Raw genomic sequence first — 13,578 nt, forward strand, 5'->3', positions numbered from 1 at the left:
TTATTAATAAGATTAAAGGCCCAATAAAGGGGCAGAGAAAAGAAAAATTAAAGAAAAAGGGATCAAAAGAGAGAGAGAGAAAAGAGAAAAAGAAAGAAATGAAAATTAAAGAAAGAAAAAAACAAAGAAAAATAATACATATTTCATTTTCCAATTTCTTCTACAACACTTATTATATCTTTACACACCTTGTACTTGTAGTTTTAATACCTCTAAAATTTACTTTTTCAATACTGTCACTTCTTTTATTTTTTCTCAGTTTTATCTAATTAGAAATCAAATCCACAAATCATCAATTCATTTTTTTCATCTCACCAGTAAGTCAATAAGGGGTTTCCAATTAACCATGAAAGTAGACAGTGTTTTATCTCTAATCAGAACTGAAAGTTTAGCCATCTCTGCTAACTCCATCATTTTCACAATTCAGTTATCCATTGAAGGCAATACTGTACTTTTCCATTTTTGCAGATATAAAATATTCCTGAAGAATGCCACTCAGGGGTAAATTTAGAGAGCCAGTGTGGTGTATTGGTTGTAATGTTGGACTAGGATCTGGGAAACCTGAGTTCAAAACCTCAGCCTTCCATGAAAGTTTGAGTGACCTGGGGCTAGTTATTTGTGTCATTATTTAGAACTAGTAACAAATCCCGTTGTTGGAAAAAATACAATGGACTCTAGAAAGAGGTGGGTGGGCAGGTGGGCATTGCGTCCTCCTCTGTGACTGATCCTGGCTAGGATCAGGCACGTGCGGGGGGGGGGGGAGGCATTGCCATGTGCTCTGCTCCTAATCTCAGCTGGGGGATGGCAGAGGTGGGCATTGCCACCCACTCTGCTCTTGATCCCAGCTGGGTGAAGGTTGGGGCAGGCATTTCTACCTGCTCCACTCCTAATGTCAGCTGGATGATGGTGGGGTACGGGCATTGCCACCTGCTCCTCTTCTGATCCCATCAATAGAAAACCACTGTTCCTGTAATTAACACAGTATTACAATATACATCAGCCAAATGTTTTTTATCCATTATAATTTAAAGTGCTAGTGCAAAACTCATAAGTGCAGATGTACAAATTAATTTAGACACCAACAACTGGCACTACCGTTCCTCCCAGAACAGACAAAAAAAGTGAGTATACTTTTCATTAGGGTATCAATATACGTAATTATAAGACTGAGCACTATTGGGGTGTTATTTATATTACAAGAAGTGAGAATTATCCCCTGAGAAAGTGGTTACGAAGCAGGTGATTAGCTAGCATCCTGCTGGGATTTTTGGAGTGTTTTGGGAACACCCATACTGGTCTGGTGCAGTGGGGCTCCCCATCTGCAGCTCTGGTGTATTGTTGTTGTTGTTGTTGTTGTTGTTGTTATTTATTACATTTCTAACCTGCCCTTCCTGCAAGCGGGCTCAGGGCGAGGTACAGCAGTTATAAAAATATAATACAAATATTAAAACAATTCATAAAACAACAGTTCATCATAAAATCAACAACAGATAGTAACTGTCCCAAGATGGGGTCAATTCCAGATTCCTGCCCATTAGCATACAGGGGGAGGGAAGCGGACGGATAATGTACTGCAACCCATATGTGGGGCAGCAAATGAATGGGCACTACATAGTCCCGTGCTGTACCCATATGTTGGGCAGCTGGCTGGTGGACACTGCATAACTCCACACTTACTGGGAGGCTGGTGGGAGGCTCAGTGAGGATCTCATGCTGGCCTCAGCCATATGCCTGGTGGAACATCTCCATCTTACAGGCCCACTGAAATGATAGAAGACCCTGACGGGCCCGGGTGTCCTTAGACAGAGAGTTCTACCAGGTTGGGGCCAGGACCGAAAAGGCCCTGGCCCTGGTTGAAGCCAACCGAGCCTCCCTGGGGTCAGGGACCACCAGCAGATGTTTTCCAGCTGATCAGAGTGTTCTCTGGGGCATATATGGGGAGAGGCGGTCCCTTAGGTATGTGGATTTAAAATTATTAAGGAAGTGACCATCTATGGAGTGCTGCAGCTCGTTGTACCTGTGGAAAGTATTGGAGTAAAGCATTACTAGGACGTTCTACAAGCATCAATTAGATCACACCACAGGGGAGGAATAACATGCGCCTCCATCACCCCTTTCAGGAACTGTTTACAAGACTAACTTTATCTGTCTATTTTCCTGTGCACTATTATGTATTGAAAAAATAAATTTTTTATACCCTAAGCTATTTTTCTACTGATGTATGACGATTTATTGGATAATTGAACTATTGTATGTATCATTAATTTGTACTGTCACTTCAAATGAGATCTGGAAGGAACGGTAGCGCCAGTTATGTCTAGCAGTTATGTCTTTGGGTACAGATAGTATAGTTATATCATATTAACCAAGAGGAATACCAAAGTCATATAGTCCTTATTTAGGTAAATGGAGTCCCCTGTGCAAGCACCAAGTCATTATTGACCCATGGGGGGACATCGCATCACAACGTTTTCTTGGCAGACCTTTTATGGGGTGGTTTACCATTGCCTTCCCCAATCATCTACACTTTACCCCCATGAAACTGGATACTCATTTTACCGACCTTGGAAGGATAGAAGGCTGTGTCAACCTTCAACCAGCTAGTTGAACCCAGTTTCCACCAGAATTGAACTCAGGTCATGAGCAGAGCTTGGGCTGCAGTACTGCCGCTTACCACTCTGCGCCATGGGATCCTTATTTAGTGTCATCTTATCTTCAGTTTGGTCCTTCACATACAGGTTTAGATTTGTGGCTGCAAATACAGTTGAGGTCTATTTCATTGTTCAGGTTGTTCAATCTCCCATATTTTCAGTATTTACAGTTTTCTGGAACTTTGAATAGTGCTTTGATATGAATAGCAAAATATGTAGCATTCATTGTAAACTCTATTTTACTTTTTCCATCGTCAATAACAGAACAAGAAAGATCCCAACTCTACCTACAATGAAGAGAACCTGTCCCAGTGCATTTTTGACTTGTTTATTGCAGGAACAGAAACAACCACCCACACACTTCTCTGGGCACTAGTCCTCATGGCGAATCATCCAGATATCCAAGGTGAGAGACTGTTGTGCGATGTAAACAAAGCCCCTTTGATATTTACAGAGAAGAAGCTAACTTTGGCTTTTTTAATGCAATGGATTGCATACATGATTGCTGACACACCCATTCGCATATCTAGTGTGACTCTAAAATGAGGAAGTCCAGAGATGCCACATGCACACACATGCTCCAGCCTTAGTCAAACCACACAGGTGAATGCTCATGTCCCAGTGTCTGGGGAATGCCTGCCATTGTCATCCATGCTTTTTCCCTAATCAAAAGTGAAAGTTTGCATGGGGAAGACCAAAACAAAATCTCTTAAAATGTTGAATTCACATCTACCAAGACATGCAGATGTCTTGGTAGACACACACATACACACACACACACACACACACACACACACACACCGAATTCTATCATTCTCTCCTTCCTGACTGGTTGTTACTAATGCTTTGCCCATTCAAATGGGCAAAGCAGCAGATAGGTACATAGAATCATAGAGTTGGAAGGGGCCATACAGACCATCTAGTCCAACCCCCTGCCCAGTGCAGGATCAGCCTAAAGCATCTCTGACAAATATTCATCCAGCCTCTTCTTGAAAACTGTCAGTGAAGGGGAGCTCACCACCTCCCTAGGCAGCTGATTCCACTTTTGAACTACTCTGACCGTGAAAAAGTTTTTCCTAATATCCAGTTTGGTACCTTTGTGCATGTAGTTTTAGCCCATTGCTTTGCGTCCTGCCCTCTGCTGCCAACTGGAACAGCTCCTTGCCCTCTTCCAAATGACAGCCTTTCAAATATTTAAAGAGAGCAATCATGTCCCCCCTCAACCTCCTCTTCTCCAAACTAAACATTCCCAAGGCCCTCAGCCTTTCCTCGTAGGGCTCAGTCTCCAGACCCCTGATCATTCTTGTCGCTCTCCTCTGCACCCTCTTGATTTTGTCCACATCCTTTTTGAAGTGAGGCCTCCAGAACTGCACACAATACTCCAGGTGTGGCCTGACCAAGGCAGTATAGAGGGGGGCTATGACCTCCTGCGATTTCGATGCTATGGCCCCTTTGATACAACCCAGGATTGAATTAGCCTTTTTTGCCACTGCATCACACTGACTGCTCATATTCAGTTTACAGTCCACTCTTACCCCAAGGTCTCTTTCACATATACTACTGCCCAGAAGTGTATCCCCCATCTAGTATTTGTGCTTCCCATTTTTGTGGCCCAGATGTAATACTGTGCACTTGTCTTTGTTGAATTGCATCCTATTCACAGCTGCCCACTTCTCCAGAGTATTCAGGTCTTGTTGAATTTTAATTCTATCTTCTTGGGTGTTTGCTACTCCTCCCAAATTGGTATCATCAGCAAATTTAATGAGCAGCCCTTCCACTCCTTCATCCAGATAATTGATAAAAATATTGAAAAGTACCGGGCCCAAAACTGAGCCCTGCGGCACCCTACTGGACACCTCCCTCCAATCTGATGAAACGCCTTTGACCACCACTCTTTGGGTGTGGTCCTCAAACTAGTTCCCTATCCACTGAACTGTCCTATAGTCCACTCCACAGTCTTCCAGTTTGCCCATCAGAATGTCATGGGGGACCTTATCAAAAGCTTTACTGAAATCCAGATAAATCACTTCAACAGAGTTTCCCCGATCCAGTAAGCTGGTCACTCGATCAAAGAAGGAAACCAGGTTGGTCTGGCAAGATCGGTTAGGGACAAAACCATGCTGACTTCCCCGGATCACTGAGCAGTCCTTCAGATGCTTACAGATTGATCCCTTTAAAATCTGTTCTAATATCTTCCTAGCAACAGAAGTCAGACTGACCGGCCTGTAGTTTCCCGGGTCGTCCTTCTTCCCTTTCTTAAAGATTGGGATAACATTCGCTCTTCTCCAATCTTGTGGCACATCCCCAGTCCTCCAAGAGGCCTTGAAGATGATGGACAGTGGTTCTGCAAGTTCTCTAGAAAGTTCTTTCAGCACTCTTGGGTGCACCCCATCTGGCCCAGGGGATTTGTATTCATCCAGTGCAGCCAGATGCCTCTCCACAACCTCTCTGTCAATGTCAACTAGCCACTTAGGTGTCCTGTCACATTTTCTATCTCTAGATGTGCCTGAGTTCTTCAGGGAGAAAAAGAGGCAAAAAAGTCATTAAGCCTGTCTGCTTTTTCTCTGTCCTGCATCAGAGTTTCTCCATCTACTCCCAACAGCAGTCCAATGGCCTCTTTTACCTTGTGTTTGCTTCTCACATATCTGTAGAAGTTTTTCTTATTGTAGCAAGCCCTCCTGGCCAGACCCAGCTCTTACTGAGCTTTGGCATCAATCAAAGAAAAGCAGGGCGGCTACCTGTCCACCACTCCTTCCCCCTTCAAGGAATCACTGCCACAGATGAGACTGTTTCCAGGACTGTACCATGGATAATGGTACACCTTATGTTTATGTACATTCACTATGGTTCCGTCTCGACCCAGAGCCTCTCATCCCCAATTCCTGCCAGTTCACTGACTGCAACAGGACTCCTAGTAGCCTCTAAGAGTTCTGGTCATTAGTTTGAAGCACCCTTGTTTCTGGGTTCTTTCATGAGTGTGTGTACCTCCATAGCAAGCAATACTGGACACAGACTGGTAAAATATAAAGAGATTTATTATAGAAAAAACACAGGAGTATATGCTAGGCAGAAACCGCTCATAAAGACTTTTAGGCAAGGCAAAAACAAATAACAGCTTGCTCATTCTATCTATGTTCTATCCGGCTAAAATACTACTTTGCTGACTGTTCTCTGAGTTGGTTCCAAGGCAGGTTGTTCTTACCAAGTCCACCTATGCCAGCTCACTCTAGGCATCCTGGAGTTGGCATGGAGCTAGAAGATCTCATCTTCCATAGCTAGTAACTGGCAGTGGTTGCAAGGCAGCATAGCTGGTCAGAAGAACTGGACTGAATGGTGTCCAGCTAGAAAGTGGTAGAATGGGGTAAAATGGTAAGCTGCTTGGTAACAGAGAGGCTTCTTCCCAGTGATGGGGGCCATCCGCCCACTCCAAGAACCAATCAGGGCTCATTACTTAATTAGCCATTACTTAAGTGTGAAAGTTTAGGGAATATGGCTAGAGACGAGATCAACGCTAGCCACTGGGCTTCTCAAGGCCACTTTCTCAGGAAAGATAGGAATGCAGGGCAATTAATTATCAGTGGCTGTGCCTCTCTCAACAAACAGGCCTAGGAAGATCTCTTGCAGGCATGAAGGCTGAACCAAAGTTTTACTCTGAGCATGATGAAACAGGGCTTGCTCCTTACAGGTTTAGAGAACAAATATTTACATTGGCAATCCCTATGGACCTCAGATTACCATTTTGCAACACAATAAACCATTCCTGAAAGAAAAAACATGGTTAACAGGAAAACAAACTATTATAGATGTACAAGGGTTTGCCCGATTTGTAGTACAGAATGCAATAACCTGGGAATTGCTTTTCATGCATCTAGGCAATGCATCAGCCACTACATGTTCATGTCCTGGGGCATTCACAATGTCAGAATGAAAATCCTGGAGCAGTAACCTCTACCTTAGTGGCTTCCCATTATTATTTGGAGTGTTATTATTATTTTTATTACTATTACTATTTATTATATTTATATCCCACCTTCCCCGCAAGCGGGCTCAGGGTGGTTTACAACAGAAGATAAAATATACAAGATAAAATCACAATAAATTAATAAACTAATAAAACACCTGCTCACCATATAACATCTGACGGAGGTGGAGATGCGGCTTAACCATGCGTGGCTGCTCATATATGGGGGGTAGATGGTCAATACCATCTACCAGTAGCCAGCAGAGTGTGGCCTGGCCAATACATGGTGTGAACTTTCTGTCTCATAGGCATAGTTTGAGTTTTTCCAAAGCCCGTACAATGGCTACACTCTTGCTGTACTGTGGCCAGATGTTGTTCTCCACTCCCTGGTCAGGAACAGGACAGGATAAAATTTCTCCTCCTGATCAGCTTGGCTATTCACAGCTCCCAAACCTAACATTTTTTACAAATTCACTCTGTACACAGTGCTTGCTCCCTGATTACCTTATAAGGTGTAGATGCCATAGGAGACGCTTTGCCAGTTTCTATTACATGATAGGCAGATAGAGTTTTCCTGGTATATGGGAGAACACATCTTCGAATTCTAACACTGCTTTCACCTGGGCAATCTTTTCTGCAGATATGGATTTCATCCTTATAAAATCCTCCCAATACAGCCAGTAACACGTTCTTCTCTTTTTCTTCATTCATAAATAATTTTAGGTTGCTGCAACTGAAAAACTGGATTTTTCGACCAGGCTATTTGTTTCTGGATGGTACGCTGTTGCTGGGAGGTACTTCCCTCTATATATTTCCCATTATTAGGGAAGACATGGACCAAGTCCCTAAATCAGTAATTATTTCATAGGTTAAACTTAATCTACAGAAAATAGCCAGTAGTGTTGGCCAAGGGAACTGCTTCTGGAAATCTAGTTGCAAATCCTCCAAGGTTAACGTGTTCTTGTTTCTCCTTCTGGAGGATTTCAACAATATAAGATGTTAATTTTGCCATTATCGCATATTCATATAATTTATTCTTCCACTCCTTCAGATCTGAACATCTTTCTGCCTTCCATCTTTCTGCAAATACTACGCTTGCTGCTGTCACCATGTACTTAAAAACTTCACTATGTGTCTTTGTAATAGTACTTGGTCAAATATTTAATAACATATTTTTGGGATTTATCACAAACTGAAATTTTTATGTCTATTATATTGCTTCATGTACTTCTATCCAATATTTCCTTGCTTTCTTGCATGTCCACCACATATGATAAACTGTTGCATCCATATTCTGACATTTCCAGCACTTTCCCTTATACTATTTATTAGTTTTTACAATGTCCTTGGGAGTAATATACCATCTGAAGAACATTTTATATACATTCTCTCTTAATATTTGACATTCTGTAAATTTAATTTCTTTAGTCCATAGGTTTTCCCACTGGCTTGTGCATATATTTTCTCCAAAGCTTTGCTTCCATTTTATTATGTAGCTTTTTACTTGCTGTGTTTTTAAATCATATTGGGATCACATTTTATATATTTTTCCTAATAGGTGATTTGTATCTCCAGTGATTAATTGTTCAAAAGCCATTTTCTCTCTTAACCGGCTTCCTTCTTTGGCTACTGTTGGGATTCTTCACCCAGTTCCTGCAGTTCAGCTAACATTCAGGCTTCTTTAAAGGAACTATTTGGAATAATTTCATTTGCAATCTATATTTTTCAATGTTTGCCCCATGCAATGTCCAAAGTAAAGCTTTGATTTCATTTCCATTAGAAAAAGTCCAAAAGGAGATAGATGAAGTTTTGGGTTCCTCTCAGTCATTCTCCTATGAAGACTGGAAGAAGCTGCCCTATACCAGTGCTGTGATTCATGAGATCCAGCGTTTCAAATATATCTTATTGTTTGGGATCCCCCGCCAATGTGCAAAGGATGTGAACATTATGGGGTTTCTCATCCCTAAGGTAAGGGAAGACTGCTCTCCTGTATCGAATGTAACTTGAGCACCGTTCAACAGCACTTCAACTGATAAAACTGCTAAAATTGTAGTTGACCTTCAGACCCCCTTTGTTTGTAGTGCACAGTTTTTGTCAAACTGAGCCTCTCTTTTATTCACCTGGAAGATTTCCATGCATAGGTACAAAAGAGGTTTTCAGTAGTGCAGTGCAAGCATTATCCAGGTGGTTGGGGAACTCAGCACACTTGATTCCTGGGCTCTGGGTTCCTTGAGGACTCTCTCTTTGACAGCCTTACAGTACATGTCCTCCCGAAGTCCACTGTAGGTCCTGATAGTCAACGTGTATTCTGGTTGAGTACAATGAACAGCACAACATATAGGGAGAGGGAGGTGGAGCATAGATAGCATTCCTCCCTCTGCTTTTCTTCCCTTAATATTCACAACCCTTTCCTTCACTCCCATTCCCACCACATAGCCTGAAAATGTTGACCTCCATTCAGTAACCCAAGTCAATTTCATTTTACATACTGAGGCTCTGAACTGGTGGTCAGTGCCCTCAAGTCATAGCTGACTTATGGCGACACTTAGTGGAGTTTTCATGGCCAGAGACTGAGAGGGGTGGTTTGCCATTGCCTGCCGCTGCAACCCTGGTCTGCGTTGAAGGTCTCCCATCCAAATCCTAACCAAGGCTGACCCTGCTTAGCTTCTGAGATCTGATGAGAAGAGGCTCACCTGGGCCATTCAGGTCAGGGCAGGCTGTGAACTGCACTCCTCCAAATTCACCCTGTTCATGGAAATGAATTTAACTCAGCCTTTTAGAGGTTAAGAAAGCTTTGGCCAATTCAGTTCAGTGCAATCCTAAACATGTTTACTTAGAAAGAAGTCCAATCAAATTGAATGGGTTTTACTCACAAGGAAGCAGGCTAAGGATTGCAGCCTAAGGAAGCAATCCTAAGTAGGTGTACTGAGAAGCAAGTCCCATTACATTTACTGAAAAACGTTCTTAGGATTGCAGCCTCCCATTTTGCAGGAGCACAGGTATGAATCTCCAAACTTAAGAACTTGAAATGAAAATGCTTCAAAAGGAAAGATATAAGATATATCTATATGGATATGTTTGTAGTTTATCAAGGCAGAGAAAAATTAACTCTTCTACAATTTCATAGGAGTTTAACTTTTTCATGACCCCACTATAAACAGTCTTTAGCAAGATTAGTAAGTGGGTTTATGGGTACAAGTGTGCAGCTTCTGCTTTTATGAAGTAAAAAGAGTGTCCTGAATTAATGATGTTGATAAATATAAAGAAAGACCTTCCTTTCCCCAGGCTTTTCTCCTCTACCCGTTTTTCTCTTCCCAGGCTTTTCTTCCTTTTTTCTTCACAGACTTCCCATCCCCATTCCCTCCACTCTTTCCAACTCTTTCTCCCCCTATTTCCCTCACATTCTGTCCTCTCAGTCTTTTCTCCACTCCCCCTGCACTCATTCACCACTTTGTCTGCTTTCACTCAGCCTTTGTTCTGTAGGTAGGGTTGCCAGTTGTCTGGTTATCACACAGACAGTCTGGTGTTTTGTTGGACTGTCTAGGGGAAATGGACTCAAAATACCAGCTACCTAGAGGGGAGGGAGGAGAAGAGGAGGAAAGGAAAGTTGAGGAAGGGGAGGGAACAGCACAGCAAGCAAGAAGCTGGCCCACTCGCTGCTGTGGAACAGAAGGTATTTGGCTGGGGGGTCAGCATGACTTGCACTCCAGACCAATGGTGTCCTTTCCTCTCTACTCCCCATTGAGGGGCACACCTCCAGAAGAGCTAGTCTGCTCACCATTGGCCCCAGCTATGCAGCGCAGCCACTGAGAAACTCACAGTCTGTGGCCTGCGTGGCCTGGTGTGATGACATCACATCTGAAAGTGATGCCAGTGCACCAGGCTGAGAAGATCTTACCTAAAGTGCGTACTGGTGGCCTCTCTCCTTCAGGATCTGGATTTGGGAGGGGGGAGTAAACCACTTGGCAGCCCTATCTGTAGGGCTTGTCTAGGCCCAGGCTCCAGTGCCTTGGTCTCTAGGCAACCTCACAATACTGACAGTGTGATCGCATGAGACTTTGTGAGATGTCAATTTGGCATTGCCACCCTAGTCGGAATAATGAGACAGACACAAGGCTTGGAACTAAAGGGCCACTTTATTAAATATAACATCAACCATTAATTCGGCAAGAGCCACCTAGCGGTACAGGTCAAGCCACGGGGTCACCCCTGGACCTCCACCTTGACCTGTCTGGGCAAGCCCCACAGACCCAAGTGTGATCCATCCTATGGATGACCAAGACACGGCTGGCCAGCAAAATGGATCCCCCCAGCTCAAGCTCCTAAGCCTCAGCCATACAGCAGTGAGGGAAGGACTTGCACATGGGGTTCCCCAAGGCAGTCTGCCCACGCAGCGTGGCGGCCGTCACAAGCAGTACCATCCGCTCCTGGCAGACCCCTCTTCCCCATCAGTGGAGAAGCGCCTAGGGTACTCACTGGCCAGCTCCCTATTCCCAAACTGTATCCTGCCAGTGACCGTCCTAAGGTGGCTCCACCTTGCCAATTACCTCAAACCTCCACAAGTAGTACAAGGTAGGCAAAAAACCACCTCCTCCCCATGCCAATTAGGGGAAAGGGGGAAAAATTCCTACCTGGCTCTGTCAACAGCAGCTGGCTAGTCCTGCACTACTACAGGGTGAGGTGGGTGGGCCGAGCATGCAGAGCCACTGCCAGCCGGCTGGGAAGAGTTGCCTCATAAGGCTCCTTTCTCCGCTCCCCCAGCCTGAGACCCAGAAGTGCTCTGTCTCCTTCTTCTTTCAAGGAGGCAAAGAGCAGCCCCTCTGGCTGGGAGGGCTGTATTCTCTGTTTTGGACAAATTTTAGGCCACTATTTATTTTTTATGTTTTAGATTTTTGTTCAAGAGGAACAAAAATGAAATGTGATGTTCTGAATACATCCTAATCCATTCATTTCTTCTTTACAGGGGACAATAGTTATTCCAGATTTCCGCTCTGTTCTTTTTGAATCAAAGCACTGGGCGACCCCTTGGGAGTTCAATCCAAATAATTTTTTGGACAAGGAAGGCAAGTTTGTGGAAAAAGAAGAATTCCTTCCATTTGGAGCAGGTAAATGCAGAAGTTCTACCTCCCTCCCTCCCCCACTCTCTCTCTCTCATTATATAGTTAAAGTGGCAGAGATTTGAAAGAAAGCAGAAATCCAGTATAGAGCTGAAATAATGCTGAAAGAAAGCATAATGAATTAAACACAATATATTAAACAGTGCAGAAACCATCCAGCAGGAACATTCAAACAACAACCAACAGTATAGACTAATATAATCTATAGTCCCTATCTGTTACCAATGCATCTCTGATCCGTTTTCTTACAGTATTGGCCTCCTACCTGAATAATTCATTTTTGCCCTCCTGAATAATTCACTTTTGCAATGTTTGTGGAAGGCCAGGAATGCAGAAGTCCTCTAACCTGTTCAAAGCATGTCATTCCATAAAAAGAGAGGCATAACAACAACAATAACATTTGATTTATGTACTGCCCTTCAGGATAACTTAAGGGCCACTCAGAGCCAAGCTACAAGTGACATTTTTCACGTGAAGGACACCTGATAGTTTTCACAAGTTTTTCTGGAAACTGAAGTCCCTCTCCCCTGCCCCTTTTCCTTCTGTTCCTTCCCCTCTCTGTTAGAATCGCTGTCTGAAGAGCCAGAGAAAGCCTGTGGCAGCAGCAGCTTTTGCAAATCATCTTGCTCCCAGGGAGCTGCTCTGGAGAAAGCTGACATGTCGGTGAAGCTGAGCAGGATGCCCAGGGAAGGGAGAATGTTGCAGCTGCCTGCCCCCAAAGATCATTGAGAACAGGCTTGTGACTGGAGGAATGATTTGCAAAAGCTGCTGTTGCCGCAGGCTTTCTCCGGCTCTTCAGGCAGCAATTCTAACAGACAGGGGAAGGAACAGAAGGAAAAGGGGCGGGGAAGAGGGACTTCAGTTCCCAGAAAAACTTGCGAAAACGATCAAGTGTCTTTCACGTGAAAAATGTCACTTGTAGCTTGGCTTTCAGAGTGGTTTACAAAGTATGTTATGCACATGTATGGTCTGTTATTCATTTTGCCCATTTGCAGGGTGGTACTAGCAGAGGGCCCTGTTCAGATGAGCAACACTGCCCTGGTGGAGCATAGGGAGAGACCTCTCAGATATGAGGGACCAAGGCCATGAAGGGATTTGTATATGATAATAAATGCCTAGAACTGAGCCTGGTAAATGCTGGGAAGCCAACAGAGTGACTACTAAAATAAATGGAACATTCCCTTAAGTCTGTATTAGTTGTTAGTCAGGGAAATATACAATGGAGAGTACGTAGAGTACATTATAACTCCCTTGCTGATTTCCATATTTTTTCTTCAGGGGCACGTGAATGTCTTGGGGAGCAGCTGGCAAAGATCGAGGTCTTCATCTTCTTCATCAGCCTGCTGAGGTCATTCACGTTTAAGCCACCAGAAGGAGTGAAAAAAATCAGTGAAGACCCTGTAGTACGAATCGTCACCCCTCCCCATCATTATAAGGTCTGCGCTATTCCCCGCAGCAGCGGATCATAAGCCACAAAATATTAGCTTTTTTGTTACTATCCATTTCATCCTATTTCATTGAAAGATCATCTAACATTCTGCTTTCGGTAGGTAGCCATGTTTGTCTGCAGTAGAACAGCCAGATTTTGGTCCAGTGATATTTTAGAGATAACACATTTTTCAGGGTAGAAGCTTTCGAGAGTCAGAGCTCCCTTTTTCAGATACCTGGGACCCAAGCATTCTGCTGATCCTTGGTGAAGTTCATTCATGCTGTCCTTTAGTTTCTTCTTTTGATGAGAGCTGTTCAGAGAAGAAATTTGGACAGATCTATGCTGTTGTTCATTGTTTGCTTATCATTACCTAATATATTGTAAGAGCCGTGGCCCCTGCCATACTCTGGGGATTGGGGG

The 13,578-nt window shown here is 43.6% G+C and overlaps 1 protein-coding gene across 1 annotated transcript in view; it reads left to right on the top strand.

The window, feature by feature from the left end:
- The window catches only part of LOC129331988 (cytochrome P450 2J2-like), a 34,176-nt gene extending 20,978 nt beyond the window's left edge, over positions 1 to 13,198 (top strand). The window contains exons 6-9 of the mRNA XM_054982717.1: positions 2,916 to 3,057; positions 8,393 to 8,580; positions 11,576 to 11,717; positions 13,008 to 13,198. Coding sequence (XP_054838692.1) covers positions 2,916 to 3,057; positions 8,393 to 8,580; positions 11,576 to 11,717; positions 13,008 to 13,198 — 663 coding nt within the window. The remainder of the gene's footprint in view (positions 1 to 2,915; positions 3,058 to 8,392; positions 8,581 to 11,575; positions 11,718 to 13,007) is intronic.
- The last annotated feature ends 380 nt before the right edge of the window (positions 13,199 to 13,578 follow it).

This window comes from Eublepharis macularius, chromosome 6 (genome assembly GCF_028583425.1).
Source record: "Eublepharis macularius isolate TG4126 chromosome 6, MPM_Emac_v1.0, whole genome shotgun sequence".
Lineage (NCBI taxonomy): Eukaryota > Metazoa > Chordata > Lepidosauria > Squamata > Eublepharidae > Eublepharis > Eublepharis macularius.